A 17,772-nucleotide genomic window follows, 5' to 3' on the forward strand; every position below is an offset into this window, starting at 1 on the left:
ACTCAGTGCTATGTGCCAGATGGAAAATTTGATGAGGGCATGGAGAACATTTTAAAAGAAGAGACATGATTAAACACACAGCTAGTGGGAGAGGGAGGAGACGAGACCACAAAGCAGGGTATGGGGAAGTAACTTTGAACTGATACCTGGACACTGAGTTTGGGAAGTGGGTGGGGTGGGAAACCCCATTACACGTGCTGAAGTCTAGATGATAGAGGAAAAAATGAATGTTGAGTGAAGAAATGCTCAGTGTGCTTGGACAGGTGCAGTGTGCTGGCAAGCACCATTTAAGGTCGGACGTAGGGTGGGCGGTGCCACCAACAGGGTTCTGGTTATGGTGGCAGGCACGCACGCTGTCAAGGTTAAAAGGCAAGCTGCCTCTGAGAGGCAGGACTCAGAGAAAGGCTGTGAGTAATGTCCTGTCGTGCATTGTTGAAATATGTCAAGTAGTAGCCTCATTCCAGCCACAGGAAGAAAAACTACCCTGGCGCTTTGTTTTGTCAATAATGCAGTCACAGGATCCACAGGTTATCAGGGCAAAGTGCCCTGGAAATGACACTGTCTCTAGGATGGGCAAGTCCTAGCACAGGGAAGTTTGGGAAGGGGCACAGCCCAGACGCTGCCATGCTCCCTCTCCTGGCCGTCAGAGTCAGCCCCTGGAGATGCTAACTGCTCTTGAACACTGTCACCCCCAAGGAGCATGGGCTCTGCCTTCAGCCTCACTGGGAGTCAGGCAGATCTTTTTGTGTTGTCAGTACCAGCCATGTGGCTTTGGGCAAGGGACCTTCTTCAGTGCGTTTCTCACTGGAGGTGGCGATAACGTGGTGGCCTCGCAGGTCACCTCGCAGGCCTGAGGATTTTCCTTATAATGCGTATGGTCATGGACAGGCTTGACCAAGGGCTTGTAATGTGGCAGGTACCCTGTGTTCCATCAGTTTAATCCTTTCCAGGACCTCATTGAGATTGGTGGTATATGATCCCTGTGAGACCGAAATATTGGCACAAATGAGGCAGGGTGACTGCTCAGAGTCGCACAGCCATTATGAAGCAGAACCAGCTGGGCCAATAGAGTCTGGTTGCAAACTCTTGGTCAACTACGCTGCATTTAACAGCCCACTCCCCAGCCCCAGGTCTGGAGCATAGCTGGCCCTGAGTAAGAATGCTTGCTTCCTTTCTATTGACCGTAAATAGTATACTAAGTAACAAGTCAGCAAATTTAGGGTCACTTAGTAACAGATACCTTTTCAGTAGCCATAGTCATGAGGGTCTTTTAATGTGACACTCATCAGTGGGTGATGTCTTGCCCTCCTAACCAAAACACAGCCAATTAGGTAAACCCGAATCCTGTCTTATTCTAGACCAAGATTTATTGGGTTAGCAGACAAGTGTCCAGCACATGAAAGTTCTCTGCCAAACTACCAATTGACAATACTCGGCAAATAACCCCCACTGTCACCAAAGGTCTCAGTGCTTCCCCTCAGAAGTCCATGGAAGAGGGGACAGAAATGGAAACACTTGGCCCTTTATCAGTAGCTGTCTTAACCTTGACCTACATCTTTGAAGGTCCATTTGAAGATGGACTTTTGAGCTGGGAGTACCCTCCGGTGCCTCTCTGTTATGTAGTGGTATAGAGACCATTGTTGGGGTTGGAGGATGGTTGCTAACCCAGGGATAAGTAGAGGAGAATCCTACTCTGTAGGCTCAAAACATCTGGTCTCTCTGGCTACGTGCAGCTTGTGGACAGAAGGAAAAGGTACATTAATTCTTTGCAAATAAACTCATGGCAATAAGAGCCAAGCTTTGAATTAATTACTTAAAATTCCTACTGCAGGGGTGGGTGAGACCCAGCTTCTTCCCTCACGGCAGTGTGTGGAGAGAAGGTGGAGAAAGCAGGCTTCTCTGTCCGTGTGGCACGGTGGCCTGTAGCCGACCTTCCAGAGGAGCTGATGTGTGCACCCTTGCCTTCACAGGTGTGGCAGTGTGGCGGGAGTGTGGAGGTCCTGCCTTGCTCTCGGATTGCCCACATCGAGCGTGCCCACAAGCCCTACACAGAAGACCTCACTGCTCATGTCCGAAGAAATGCCCTCAGAGTAGCGGAAGTCTGGATGGATGAATTCAAAAGCCATGTCTACATGGCGTGGAACATACCACAAGAGGTAGGGAGCCTGGACGGGGCAGGATTTCAAGTCTGATGAGAAATAAAATATCTGAAACAAAACACTAGACTCAGTTTTTCCTCCTAGGGACACTGAGTCTCATTGGTAGTATTAGACTGTCAACCCTACAGTTACTATATACAGCATGCTTGGGGGGGGGGATATGCTCTTTCAGAACTTTGGTGGCCTCATTTTAGATGAAAGTTAGAAAATGGGATGTGACTTGAGTCAGTCCAATGCTGGCTCAGCATACATGAAGCCCTGGGTTCAATCCCCAGCACTGTATAAAACCAGGTGTGCTAGCTCAAGCCTAGGACCCCCATGCTTGAGACACTGAGGCAGGAGAAATAAAATTCAAGGTAATCCTTGGCTATAGAGTAAGTTTAAGGCTAGCCCGGGCTACCTGCAATCTTACCTCAGAAATATATAAATAGATGAAGCTGAATCAGATGTCCCTAAGCGCCTCTGATGTCTCATCATTCAGGAGTATAAATATACAGACACAACAGTAATGATTGTGCTTTCACAAGGACACTTTAAACTCTGTATAGACTGGATTCATGCCTCTCCATTGAGCCAGTCAGAACACAGAAAATCCAGACATCTGTGGGATTTCTTGAGCCATATGGATGCCAATGAGATACAGTCCCACAGGGATCCTCAGTTAGAAGAAGAGAATTATGTGTACTCTTCCGACCTTCACAGAGCCCTTGTCCTTTCTCCTTCTAGTCACTTGCATTAAGACATGTCAGAGGAGAAGTAATATTTCTCTCCTAGTTTTGTTCGCCTTGGCGTGTGTCCTGTGGAAGTAACTCTCAAAGGCTGAGCTGGGAGAACCCAACAGATGCCAGAGCTGTGGCACTCCAAACCTGCTTGCCTGCTTGTCTGCTTGTCTGCCTGGGCTTGTGTCGCCTCCTATGTGACAAGGCTGTTGACTGCAAGGCCTTGGTCCTTCCTCCCAAATCTGGGCTTTCCCCTTGGCCAATTTTCAGGAAGCCCTGGTTCTAAGAGTGAAAAGATTTATCTTTGTTTATAGTTCCACAGGAAAGCCCTGTACACCGAGCTTCCCACCAACCCCATGATGGTCTGGCTGAGTTATTTAAAGAGTAGGCTGGGCCTTGAGTGGCAGCTTTAGGCGACCTTTCTTTCTGGATGGAATCCAGGGCTTCACAAGTGCTCGGTGAGCACTGTACCAACTGAGCTACATCCCAGGTCCACCATCACAAGGGAAAGCGACTCGAGTTGGGTCATCCCAAATCAGCGAGGAGACAGGCCCCTCAGTGGAGTCCAGCCAGACCTCCCGATTGACTCCCAGGGAAGCATGGACACCTCCATGCTTCTGGATTTATTGGAGTCTGGGGGCATACAAACTGAGGATTCCACTCAGGATGCTGAGCCCCACAGTGGGTGTCCCGGGATGGTAGGCTCTGTGAGGGGTCAGCATTCCACTCATGCTCTGCCCCACAAAGCTGCCAGTCTTTTATAGTCAAACTCGGTGAATGGTAGATGATGCAGAAGCAAAACTCAGTGAAAATTAATGTTTGCCTGTGACCCCCTCCAAGGGGATAGCACCAACCAAATGAAAGGGGAAGGAGAAGAGAGCAGATGAGACATGGAAATGTCCAGGCGAGAGAGAGAGAAAAAAAAAATTGGTGTGTTTTCTATTGGGCTGGGGTGATGGCTCAGTCAGGAAGCCCCATGCCTTGCAAGCACAAGGACCTGAATTAGATTCTCGAACCCACTAAAGAAAGCTGGCAGTGGTGGCACCTGTCTGTAATCTGTCCAGTGCTGGGGAAGAGGCTGGCAGATCTCCAGGCTGCTGGCCAGCCAGCCTGGAGTTCCAGACCAGTGAGAAACAATGTCTCACAAAAAGGTAGATGGTGTCTAACGAGCAATAGCAGAGGTTGTGCTCCGTTGTGCACTCATGCACACACAAAGCAGCAAACAAGCTCTCTTTCCTTCTCTCCCTCTCCCCTTCCCACACACGTGTGCACAGGCATTCACACCCTCCTCCCACATCCCCTGTTACTTGCAGCTTCCAAATCCCCTTCTTTAAGACTCTTGAGCTTTAGCAGGGTCAGGATTTTCCCACTCACTTCACTCCCATCCCAGTCTCAAGCCTGCCTTTGGCAAAGGCACTATGGACAGGCCTCTCGACCACATAATCTCCTGGACGTTTGAATGTCCTTCACCTGGGGCTGTGGAGTGCTCCTGTTGAGGACTGGTGTGCAGATCTCAGCACCTGTGTTACGAGCTAGATGGCCCACCAACACCTGTAATACCAGCTCTGAGAGATCCAACACCCTCTTTTGGCCTTTATGTGCAACCACTCACATCCAGGTGCACACACACATACACACACACACAGAGAGAGAGAGAGAGAGAGAGAGAGAGATATGCACACACACACTCACACACACACACACACTTAAAAAAAGAAAAGGTAAATCTAAGACTTTCTTTAACCTACAAAATTCTCGTTTCTTCGAGATTCCGTGGCTCCATACCCTGGGATGGCCCCCTCTCCCTTGGGAGGTTACTGCTTTCCCCCTATGGGGATCACCCTCCCTCTGCTGTTGCTCAAATGCTCCCTGGAGAGGTGGCCTTCCTCAGCCTCTCATTACACTGCCTCTCTCAGTAACATCCTCTGCCCTCAGGTGTTTATCCCACCCATATGCTGGCGGCTTCCTAATTACTATCTCAGTCCTGTTCGTGGACCGGCCCCTCCAACCGCCAGCTGGATGCCTCCTGCTGCCGTCCTCCCTGGCACTCAGGCTGAGTCTGACCACAGCTAGGCATGTCTTTTTCCGCCCAAGCCAGCTCCTGTCCTTAATCACCTGTCTCAGTTCCTCATGCCAGATGCCTGGCTGGACACCGCTCCCAGCGCTTTCTTCCTCCTCTCCTTTTATCCCATTCTGTCAGTCACAGAGCCCTCCTGTCCGGTCCATATCCAGTCACGTCTGTGCTCAAGCCTCGCCCATGCAGACTTCAACTGATTGCACTGCTTCAAGTTTTTATCCTTTCAAATATAGCCTTTCTAAAGGATGTACCCGTTGCCCTTCCTCAAAAACCATGAAGAACTCCCCCAGGATACAGAGGCATGGCTAGGTGTGGTGTTCTCCTCTCTGAGGTGCCGCCACATGCACCCCCACAGTCTCTGTTGGGGGGGGCAGTCTTGCTGCTTCTCAACCCTGTGCTTGCTCATTTGTTCTCTCTACTTAGAATTACCCACCCTTCACCTCATGTTCAACTCCCATCCCTACCAAATCTCCCCTCTTTACAGACTTAAGTCTTGTGATTCTTCATGCAGGAAGCCAACCCCATCTGGGAAAATGTCCCTCCCCGGCATGCCTCTGTGCTCATATGACTAGCCTGCCAAGCAGTGATCTGTTGTCTGCAACCTCTATCTGCTTAGACCAGTCACTCTCAAATCACTTGGCCCTAGCCTTAGAGATTACAGTTGAAGTGGGGTTGGGGAGGGCTCCTGGGACCTGGTGTCAGAAAGCAATGCTGAGGAATCCAGTGTCCATCACGAGCTGGGAACTACCGGGATAAAGTATGGACTTCCTGAAAACATGTTGATGTGCACGTTTGTGTCACAGTGTTTCATCGTAGGCAGAGTTGGTGGTAAGGCCCAGGGAAACCTTGCTGATGTTTCTTAATTGGTGGGACAGCTGGCGATGTGTGTGGTCTCTTCCCTCCCGTTGCCAGTGGCTCCTACAGCAAAGCTTCAGAATCCCACGGAAACCTTATAGAAAATACCCCTCTGGGTCTCATCCCCAGAGGTTTGGATATGTCTGTAGAGGTGGCAGAACCTGTGTCAGGCTCACAAGATGATGGCTTAGGGAGCCAGCATTTGGTTCATCTACTAGACTCATCTCAAGCATATCATACTCCAGGAAGCTTTCTTCCACAGCTCGCCTGGCCCCTGCCTGCACCACCCTCCTGGTACCCAACACTCCAAGCTGAATTATGCGGGGTCTTGCCTCTACTCTCCACTTCCTTCCCTGCCTCCCACCATATGAAGGCTTGTCTGCCTCTCTCAGATTCCCCATTCAGGCATAGACTGGCTTAAACACAGGCACATCTTTACCCATTTACTTCCCTCTTGTCTCTAGCAACCACTGCAAATTCAGAGCAAAAGCCCTTCAGCCCTGCTCAGATGGTGCCTGGAAAACCCTATTAGTTAATGTGTCAAGACTAGTCAGTACTGGCTCAGCACACAGAAAACTCTAGACAAATGTTAACTTTCGTCCTAGGTGCAGTTGCTTATGCAAGTAAATCCTTTGCTCACTCTTATCTGCTGAGCCCGCCCCTGGGCCATGCATGGAACTGTTGTCCCATTCACCTGCACCCTCATCCGCACATTCAACCCCAAACGTGTGTGAGGCCAGAGTGGCCTCCAGCTCTTGTATCCCACTACTTTAACTGAAAATCAGTTTGTCTGTCAGTGCGCAGAAAGCCAGCCTGTAGCAAACACCTGTATTTCCCTCTGTAAAGTTCAAGAACCCTCCTAGCTGCAGCTTCTCTTGCCCAAAGACACCGTGAGAGCCAGGGATGCTGGTATGTAGCTTTGTTCATGGCCTTTCTTTGAGGCTTGGCCACATAGATTTTTGTGACTTTGCGGCAGAAGTCCTGGGCCATTTGCAGGGTAGCCAACTTTTGATGAGTTCCCTAAGACTGTCAAAACAAGTTAGCCATGTACTTGGTTGCCTGAGACAACAGAACTATTTTTCTCATAGATCTTGGACCCAAGATTCAAATCATGGTGGCTGCAGAGCTATGTTTCTTCCAGTGGCTTTAGAGGGACATCCATCTTTTTCAGACTCTTCCAGCAACTGGTGGCTCCTGGCTTCCCAAGTCTGTAGATTTATCATTTCAGTATGCTGAGTTCTGTGTGGGCCTCTTCTCCGTGTGTCTGTGTATGCAGCCTTCCTTCCTATTCTCTTTTACCAATTATTGAATTTGGGGCTCATCCTGTTCAAAATGGTTTCATTTTGAGACTCCTAAGCTAAGAATATTTTTAAAGACTTCTTAAATTCCTATTCAGATGTTCTAGGCAGACATGGATTTTGGAGGAGAGAGATCAGCCAACCATACTAAAGTCAGGAAAAGAGAAAGGCATCTTAATTGTTTCTAATCCTAAGGACAGAGTGCCCTTGTCTAAGAAAGACCACATAGTTCTGAAGCATGCCAGGAAGAGAATTCGATGCAATTGACAGAAAAAACACAGTGCAGAGATACTGAACCTTTGAAACACAAAATCAAGTCAGTTAATAAACAAAAGGGGGGTGTGTGTGTCTGTGTGTGTCTGTGTGCATGTGCGTGTGGTGGATGGACACTTGATATCCAAACATTGAAAGTAATCAGGAAGCTGGCTCTGGAGTATTCTATAATAAGGTACAGATGGATACTTGAGAAAAAAAATATATATATTAATATATATATATATATATATATCAATCTATGTATTTATCTATCTCATTATATCATAAGCAGAGAAACAATCCTGAGTACAGAAAGAATGGTTTCCCATGAAAGCTCACACCTTTAGGAAACCATGAAGGCTGTCCTGAGACAGGATCTAATGGTGACCCCTTATCAATCTAATGGTGATGCTTAGCTTCACCGTGTCAAAGCTGATGCTCCTGTCTTAAATAGTAGCCACACAAAGTCAAGTATTCACCCCACTTACTTTACTTGATACCAGTCCCCTTCAATGCTGACCTCATATTTCAGAGTCCAAATGGGGTTGGTTATGGGGTGAATGCTGCTTTGGAGAACACATAAATTAGCTCCTTAGCTCCTCATAGGTTCTCTCTACCTCTGTGAATCTTAGCTGCAAGCATTGGGTCAAAGCAATATAAATACACACACACACACACACACACACACACACACACGTATATGATGTACATAGCAAGTACATAGAGAGTAGGCCTGATGGGAGCTGCTTCTCTGCCCTTGCTTCCTTACAGGACTCAGGGATCGACATTGGGGACATCACTGCGCGGAAGGCTCTGAGGAAGCAGCTGCAGTGCAAGACCTTCAGGTGGTACCTGGTCAGCGTGTACCCAGAGATGAGGATGTACTCTGACATCATCGCCTATGGGGTGGTAAGGAGCCAGTGGGGTTCCGCTTAGATGCATCAGATGCAGACAGACTGGAGAGGGGTGCTGAGAGGGAAGGGAGGGGACAAACCTGTTGTCACCTCTGTAAACAATGATAAACTTGGGCTCAGCACTGACTGACGGGCCATCAGGAGGCTTTGCTTTCACCACCTAAGCCTTTTCAGCCCACTGGGAGAGGACAGTCCTCTGCAATTGACGTCTGGCCCCAAATCTGCCTATCCCACTTAACATCATGTATAAAGAAGCATTTAGCTACAGATTGCAAAGTAATGTAGCTGATACCCACTGGTACTCTCAGCTGGGGTGACCAGGGGTGCTTCCAACACCTGTGTGCCTCGTCTACCCACAGGCTGATGTATTCATGTTTGAAGCCTCTCTGGGAAGAGTCCTAAGAAGCATACCCCACCCCCAAATTTACTGAAGGACTTTGTAGCTTTGTTTGTTGATGTGTCATTTTCTCCAGTGTGTGTGGCAGAGGCACCAAGATGGAGGATGGAGTGGAGAAAATAGCTCTGGTTCAGATCTTGACCTCAGGCTAGGACTATAGCTCCCTGGTAGAAAACTTAACTGGCATGCATGAGGCTCTGAGTTCAATCCCCAGCATCATCAAAACTGCAGAGTAGAATAGGATCTTGACCTCGTCCCATCTTGTGGACTGTGGGCCCAAGTTTCTTCATCTGTCAAATGGGGTAAATTAATACCGCCCTCACTGACTAGAAGTGGCTCTGACCCACTGGCTAGAAGTGGGTCAGAAATGTGAATCTATTTTCTCTCTCAGTTTAAAATGCTTCGACTATGATACACCCCTCCATCATCCAACTAATTTCAGGACCCTCCACTCTTAAAGTGTTTTATGCAGTACATGACTACTGTTTGAGGTTCTTCTCTACTGACGGTTAAAGTCTGAGCACATAATTTTTTTTTTCTATGACAGCTAAGCCCTTGATTCCACTCTGTGGGGACACTTATATTATATTCAGGTTACATATGAAGAAGCCGGCAAAAAACTGACTTGTCTCCGACAGAGCCTGAAAGACTAGCTGAAATCACACCAGTTCTTTGCTTTGGAGAGCGACCCCTCCTGCCTTTTTTTGATATACCAAAGTTGAAGGCAACGCTGAGGCCTCTTTGGTGCCCTATGATCAGAGCTGAGTTAAGGGCTTCCCCAGCTGGGAACATTATGGATGGAGCTCTTGCCTGGCAGTCTGAAGAGTCCTTACTGAGAGCTTGGACTCAGATTTAGTACCTGATACTTCTAACTCTAACACTCAGTGGTTCTGAATGACGCAGGGCTGGGACACTGGACACCGCCCCCCCAGGTCCTGATTATCCAGGAGGCCATCTTATAGGGATAAATTCTATCTTCCATGAGAGCCCCATGCATATCTGCACCCCAAAATGGTGGCCTTCTTGACTTTCCACTTCTCAGGCTGAGGGATCAGAGCATCCCCTCTGTTGATGCTACCTGAAACTCCAGATCCTCCCTCATCCCAGAAGCACACTGCACTGTGATGTCCACCACCAAAGCCATCCCTGGGACAAGCCCTCCTGATGTTCTGCACTCTGCTCCCTAGAAACTCTACGTGCCACTTGGCCACTGGTGGATCCATTCCTAAGAGAGTATTACGCGTCCAAAGAAGGTTTTAGAACTAAACCTCTATGAGCCAGGACTAGCTTCCAGACTCATGTTCTCATCAGCCCATCGATGGAGCTAAATGAGATTAGCCCCACTCACCAGCAGAGGCAAAGAAAGCAGTAACAGTGAGAGCGTTTGCATGAGGCCATTGTGCTTCTGGGTCTAAGCTAAAGGCCCTTTCCATCCTCCTTGTAAAAGTGTCTTCTCTTCCACATACATGCAGAAGCAAGTTTCTCTCCCCCTCTTCCCTCCCCCTTCCCAGTTGATGACAGAAACAGAAAATTTTGATCGTCCAGATAGGAGGTGGCAGATACAAGGCTGTGTCTAGCTCTGTCTGGGTCCATAGCTCAAGCTTTCTGCACTTTGTCATACCAAAAGCCACCCAGTTGTCATCCCGCTGAGATGAGCTTGCTAGCCATCCCCAGGGCTGGCAGGGGTCACTGTCCTTTCAATGTTCATGTGCCAGCCACTGTGTAAGGTCCAGCCAGCCTCTCCCTCCCCTGTCTCCTCCACATGCCAGTGCCTGGCTGCTTCAGGAGCAGAGACATGCTTCCTGGTTTCGAAGTATCATGAACTCATAATGAGGGCCATGCAGGGCACAGCCACGGGAGCGAAAACGTTTGCTGGGTCTGAATTGTTCTTCCTTGGTAATTAGTTTTATTCTAAAATGCAGAGGCCAGATGTCTTTGCAGGGGCAGCAGTTTTTAAAATCTTTTCTTTTTCCATTCCAATTCATGCTCGAACTACATCATTCAGGTCGAATAAACTTTTGGGTCACTCAATTGGGCCACTGTCAAGTCTATAGCCCAGACCATTAATCCACTAATAGGTCCCATTACTGCTCCTGCTGGCTGAAGCAGCTGTAGGCTACACTGTTCCCCCTGAGCTCTTGTCTGGGAGAGAGGGGAGCTTTAGATGATCCGGTGCTGAGAGGTAGAGATGGAGAGGCAGCTGGACTCAGACATGCCCAGCTTCTGGACATTTACTTTGTATTTTCTTCCTGTACAGCCCTGACAGTGTGCACAGCCTCGGTGGTTACAGTAATCCACTCTAAGGGGTACAATTTATAGCATCAGGCTCACAAAGCCAGACATAGAGACCAAGCTTGGCCTCCAAGGTCAGGCATACTGTGTCCCTATCACTTACAAAGCAATAGTGTCATTCATTTGTTCCTTTTCTGCACACACTCATTCAACTAGTAGCAACTATGCTTCATGCCCAGGCCCATGCTACATACAGTGAGGAAGATTAAGATTATATTAGTGTCTTTCTGTCTCCCTCTTCTTTTATAAGATACCTTGCACTCTGCCCAAAGTTTGGCTAAGAGTCTCAGCCTCTGTTTCTGTACCTTGATCAGTAGAGTCTTTCAGAGGCCATCTGTGTAGGCTCCTGTCCTGTTCCCTGTCTTCTCCTGCTCCAATGTCTATCATGTTTGCCCTTCTGAATGAGTATTATGCATCTTCCCTAGGGTCTTCCTTGTTGTTTAGCTTCTTTAGTAGTATAGATTTTAGTATGTTTATCCAATATTATATGTCTAATAGCCACTTACGAGTGAGTATATACCATATATGTTTTTCTGCTTCTGAGTTAACCTCACTCAGGGTGATCTTTTCTAGTTCCCACCATTTGCCTGAAAATTTCATGATTTCTTTGTTTTTAAGAGCTGAGTAGTATTCCATTGTATAAATATACCACAATTTCTGTATCCATTCCTCCACTGAGGGACATCAAGGTTGTTTCCAGATTCTGGATATTATGAATAGAGCTGGGATAGAAACTCCAAAAGGAAACCAACAGAGCCAAAATACAACTGGGCCCTGGGGGCCCTGCAGAGACTGATACCCCAACCCAGGACCATGCATGGAGAGGACCGAAAACCCCTGCTCAGATGTAGCACATAGTCTCCACATGGGTTCCCTAGTAAGGGGAGCAGGGGCTGTCTCTGGCATGAACTCAGTGGCAGGCTCTCTGATCACCTCCCCCTGGAGGATACAGCCTTGCAAGGCCACAGAGGAAGACAATGTAGCCAGTCCTGATGAGACCTGACAGGCTAGGGTCAGATAGGAGAGGAGGTCCTCCCCTATCAGTGGACTAGGGGAGGGGCCTAGGAGGAGAAGAGGGCAGAAGGAACGTATTGGGAGGAAACAAGGGAGGGGGCTACAGCCAAGATACAAAGTGAATAAATTGTAATAAATAATTAATAAAAAATTTTAAGATTATATTAGTAATGAGGAGGCAGGAAACTAAAGAGGCTATAAGAAAGCAATCTGCCAAATGCTGCAGTAAGATCCATGAGAGTGAGGCTGGAGAGATGGCTCAGCAGTTATGAGCACTGGCTGCTCTTGAAGAAGACTTGAGTTCAGTTCCCAGCACCCATGTCAGGCATCTTGTAAGTGCCTATAACTCCAGCTCCAGGGGATCTGGCCATTATGGGCACCAACACCCAGGTACACATGCCCACACATAAACACACACAGTTAAAATTAAAATAATTTTTAAAGAGAAATGAGAGTGTTTAGGGAAGCATAGGGCAAGTGGTCTCATCCTCCAGCTCTCAGATTTGGTCTCCGATTTGGACTCAGAGGGTAACAGGGTAACAGGCAAGCCAAACTCAAAAAAAAAAAAAAAAAAAAAAAAAAAAAAAAAAAAAAAAAAAAAAAAAGAATGGCTAGCCAAACAGAGAGAACATCAAAGCAGAAGGTATTGCTATTACACCACAGTTCCAACCTATGGGTTCTTGAGATCTCTGTATGATTCATTTGGAAGGCTCCTGGTACGTCAGTGCATTCATTACAGCTAGTTTTCCTGAACAGCTTTCAGGGAGGTTACAGCAGTAATAGAAGATGCTAACAATTACTGCTGCTAGCTACCAGGCCCTGTGCTAAGCCCTTGCAGATATTATTTCATTTAATCTTCATAACATCCAAGAGGCAGGCACTATTATTACCCATATTTTCAAGTGAAGGAAACAGACAGGAGAAGCTGCTTTGTCCAAGACCACGCTGCCAGAGTGGCCCCTGCTCTCCAGCCTGCCTCTCTTGTTCAACTGCTATAATAGACCCCCCACTTAACAGGGGAGGGATGGCACAGGGGTAGGGAGGAATGTATCAAAGGACACCCATCTGTTACCCTGAGGACACGGCTTAGGATCTGGGGCAAACAAAGCCTAACAGGATCTGTGAGTCTCTTTGCTGTAGTGCCTAGCAGGTCTTGATAACAGATCACAGAGTTAGATCCTACATCCTCCTCTTCATAGACCATGAGACACGTTCAAAGAATAAGTCTGTATTCTCCTCCCACAAAGACATGCCTCGAAGTGGACACAGGGTCCACGATAGAGCGTTTCCCACTTGGATGCTTCTAGGGCATGAGGACTGTGCAAGCCCAGCCTCTCTCGGGTTCTGGGCTCCCACCTGACAAATGACTCAGCCACTGTTCAGTTCCTTAGCCTCCATGGATTCTCTTCTCCAGTCTCCCAGTCTAAAAGGAGAGCTTGGGGTTGAAATAAGGGAAAGAAGATGAAGACACTATAAACTTTCTTATGAGCATGGAAACTGACCATGTGTGTGATCTGGGAAGCCATGAAAGCCCAAGCAGGGGCCACTGGCTTCTCTTACTTCTGACTGTCTGCCATGTGCTTTGTCTCTTTTTTGGTTACAACTGACCTCCTCAGTTTACACATACCCAGCAGATCCTCCATATAGTCTCACTTACCCATAATTCTAGTGGCCACTACCCACAGAGAACATCTCAGTTAGATCTGGGCTTGTTTAGATCCAAGGTAAAAGAATGGTCAAATCCCAGAAAGTTAAGGGAAACAAGATAATGATTCATTCATTATAGACTGTGAGGTGGAACCTCAGGTTCTACCCTGTTGTGGCTGGTGAGAAGGGCTTTGTGACCTGAGGGCATATTTTCCAAAAACTCAGAGTGGGCTTGGGTCATGAGGGCCATTGGCTATGGACTCTCATACCCAGCTGTGCCCTGCTGCTTCATGAAACTGTGCCTGTACACTCGTGAGACTGAAAGATTTCTCTCTCATTTGCTTCTACCAGACCCCTCTCTCTTATTCCCCCACCAAGCTTTCTACTCTGGAGAGTCCTCAGCAACTGGACCATCCTTGGGGTCTGCCCAAGCCCCCCGATGGATTGTCAGGAGGCACAGAACACTGTGTCCCAGAGGACCTCCCAGGATTAAAAACAAACAAACAATACAAACAAACATGTTACCCACTTTCCCCAACTCTCAAGAACAAAAGCTCTTCTATGTTTGTTCCATTGTTCCACTCCTGCAGAAGTGGAAAGATGAAGATTTTAGTAATGTTCCTCGCTGTGTATTTCTTGTTTCCACTTGGATGATTTTATTTTATATTTAACACTTTACAGCCTGATACCAGCCCTCACGACCCACTCCCCCCACACCTCTCTACTCTTTTTCAGAGAAGCGGGTGGGACTTACTCGGATGATCTCAGCTTCCGAAAGGTCGATTTCTGTCTAATGAGTGTTGTGATTTCCCATGGAGTGTGAACAGTCCCCACCCATACACACCTTTATATAAACAAACAGCTAGGGACAGCTGATACCATCGTGTTGGGTGACCTGGGATTGATGAAGAAGGTGGGTCTCTCTGGGGGACACACTTGCCTCTCCTAACCTGTGCTTTCTCTTTTCTTTTCCCTTGGGCATGGCCATATTTCCTCTGGTGTTCAGCTGCAGAATTCCCTGAAGACTGATTTGTGTCTTGATCAGGGCCCAGATACAGAGAATGTCCCCATCGTGTACATCTGCCATGGGATGACACCCCAGGTGAGTCTTCAGGAGACCCCCATGCCAGGGATGTGCATGTGAGTTGTAGGGTGTGGAGAAACACAACTGGATTCTGCCACAGAGTCTCCGGGGCCCAGAAATCTCTAGTGTTCATCAGAACACCTATGAGCCCAAGAGCAAAGCTGTACCTTTCGTTCCTGGACAGAAGCTGGGAAACTGGGTGTTAGTAGACAGGGAATAAGGAAGGGGGGGAGAAGGAGATACATTTTTACAGAGAGACCCCTGTCTCCTTTTGGAAGGCTGTGATGAGCTGTAGCTCTGGTTCCAGCAGGAGAGCCCTTCTTTAGCCCAACAGAGTTCAGCGGTTCCCCTCAGCTTCCTACTATGCCTGAGTTCCATAGGTGCCATGTCACAGTCTACAGGCTGTGAGTCTCCTTTCTCATTCTAGGACATGCTCTGGTGGAGAACAAAGGGCAGCCACCAGGAAATGGGCTGTGCTTTAAAATTCTCCGTTCATGGTTTCAAATATTCAAACAGTTATGTTGAAACACAGGCAATGGAGCTGGTTTACACAATAAAATACTATAGGCAGCCACTGGCCAAAGTTGCCTTAGCATGAGAAGTGTCCAGATGAACAATCTTGACAAAGTTTAAGTCCAAAAGAGAACAGTGACTGAGAAGGATATGTTCATATCAGTTTGTAGGAGTGTGCCTCTATGTTTAAGTGATTACTTGCCTAACCACACACCTATACACCCAGGCTATAAAACCCCAGGGACCTCCATCATCCGGTACCTCTTCACCTCCTAAAGTTTCCAGAACCTTCTCAAATAGCACCATGAGCCATGGACCAAGGGTTCAAACACCTAAGCCTATGGGGGACATTGCACACTCAAACTGTACCACTGCCTTTCTGCTAACAAATGTCGTATCAAGGCATAACATATACACAGAAGAAAGATGGACTGTAATTGTGCAGTTCAATGAATTTCCGTGAAGTGAGCATGATCATATTAACCAGAACCTGGAGAAGAAAATACCTTCTTGTGTTGACCTCCATGGAAGTGAGCTACATTCAAGGATCTTGCAAGCTGCTCATTTGTTGTTGTACTGTATCCTACTCTGTTATGAAGATGCTATGAAGTACTGTACTAGTTTGAATAAAAATGGCCCCCATAGGCTCATGTATTTGAATGCTTGGTCACCAGAGAGTGGCATTGTTTGAAAGGATTAGAAGGATTAGGAGGTGTGGCCTTTTGGGGGAAAAATGTGTTACTGTGGGTGGTGTGTGCCACGCTCAGGGTACCTGTCTCTGCCTGTGAATCAGAATGTCGCTCTCAGGTACTGCTCCAGCATTTTCTGTCCTGCTCCCCTCAGTGATGATAATGGACTAACTCTCAGAAACTGAGAAAGCAAGCTAGAAATAGAATTGTTGAGTCATACGAACTGGTGTAAGTTTCCTTCAATGAACATTACCTGTAATAATCTGCTACTGTGACCCAAACAAAATACCACAGGCTGGGTGGTTTAAGCAACAGAAATGCATTTCTCGCAGTTCTGGGGGCCAGGAAGTTCAAGACCTGGATGCTGACAAATTTGGCATCTTAGTGGCTTGCTTCCTAGCTATCAGGTGCTAGGAAGCCCTCCCTCCTGCACTCACAGGGCAGGGAGAAAAGGGACCTCTGGAAAGAGGTGCTGATATCTGGCATCACAAGTACACTAATACTATGGGATAGTGGCTCCTCCCTTATGACCTCACTTAAGGAAGACTTGGAGAATTCTAAGCCTAGCCCTGATGAAAAGTCAAAAGAAGACTCTGAAAGAAATGTTAGGACATAAATCATGATAAAGAGTCCAGGAGTGTGATTCATGGACTTTGTCATCTTAGCAGAGGCCAAGGATAGAGATGGGATGAAACTGGGAGAGACACAGAGAAGTGGGAGGAAAGAAAGTGTAGCTGCCAGACTCTCAAACTCAGAAGTACTGGGATATAGAGAGATTTGCTTGTGAACTGCAATGTTCTTGCAGGAAAGGGTAGGGTAATAACAGAAACCGGGGTGGGGGGAACCAAGATCATCAAGGATGTCACTGCTACCACAGGCCCAGGTAGCAAGGCAGATAACCTCCTCAGCCAATACCAACAGCAGTAGTGCTGACTCCTGGACCATCTGCAAGTTGCTATGGCAGTGAAAATACAGGAGATTCAGGGAAAGGGCAATGTCGTGGATATCAGGAGGCCTGGGTCCGAGGTCTGTTCTTTTAGTATCTGTTCTTTCAGTATCACTTTAAGGTTTCCTGGTCCCTTAATTTGTTATTCTCTATTGTGGGGGCTATAATTTTATGCTAAAATATATGAAATATAATTAGACATTTCAGGGGGTCCTACCTATGCGTGTAACATCCTAGTCAAGCCTGTCATCCCTGAGGCCTTCCCATTTGCCCTCTCAGTTAGCATTGCTACTCATGGGTAGTGACAGTTCTTTTCTCTCCCCAACTGACACACATCTGGACCTGTCTGCCTATCTCTAGATGGTGAAACTAGACTGTACCATCTCTAGACCCAGCTCTACCAGCCATGACAGCCTGCCTATCTCTCTCGCTTTTGTTCTGAAAGGCACTTGGCTGGGAGCTGAGAGGCTATGCTATGCCTGTCAGGGATGCTGGAAGCTGCCTTCATAAATCGGCTTCTTTATGGGCTCGTGTTCCTGAGTCCTGCAGCCGGCCTGATGCCTTCTCTTCCAGGCTCATGCTTTTGGGGTCCAGGAAGCTTGAAACCAGGCTCAGGTCACAGGTTACCAGAGAAGGAAGATATATGGACTCTGTTGTGGCAGGAATTAGTTGAGGATCGACCTGAGAGATTCAGAAAAGCCAGCTTACCCTGGCAGTGGGTTATGTGTCCCTGGCAGAATCCACCTAACAGGAACACAGGGGCATGAAGTGAGTGATTGGTGGAGTGTTAAGAATTCTGGATTCTAGGGTTTCCCAAAAATATCCTCCTGCCCTCAAAAGTATCATGGAAAGCTTAAGAAAGGAGATGTTCAGGGTCCTTTTTAAAAGGGTATGATGGACAGAGGTTCCGAGG

At 47.5% G+C, this 17,772-nt stretch overlaps 1 protein-coding gene across 1 annotated transcript in view; it reads left to right on the plus strand.

The window, feature by feature from the left end:
- Galnt18 (polypeptide N-acetylgalactosaminyltransferase 18) overlaps window positions 1–17,772 on the plus strand; it is a 293,715-nt gene that overhangs the window by 240,237 nt on the left and 35,706 nt on the right. The window contains exons 7-9 of the mRNA XM_055627617.1: window positions 1,971–2,156; window positions 8,135–8,272; window positions 14,634–14,729. Of these exons, the coding sequence (XP_055483592.1) occupies window positions 1,971–2,156; window positions 8,135–8,272; window positions 14,634–14,729 (420 nt within the window). The remainder of the gene's footprint in view (window positions 1–1,970; window positions 2,157–8,134; window positions 8,273–14,633; window positions 14,730–17,772) is intronic.

The sequence above is a fragment of the Psammomys obesus genome, unplaced genomic scaffold (assembly GCF_907164565.1).
Source record: "Psammomys obesus unplaced genomic scaffold, mPsaObe1.curated_primary_1811, whole genome shotgun sequence".
Lineage (NCBI taxonomy): Eukaryota > Metazoa > Chordata > Mammalia > Rodentia > Muridae > Psammomys > Psammomys obesus.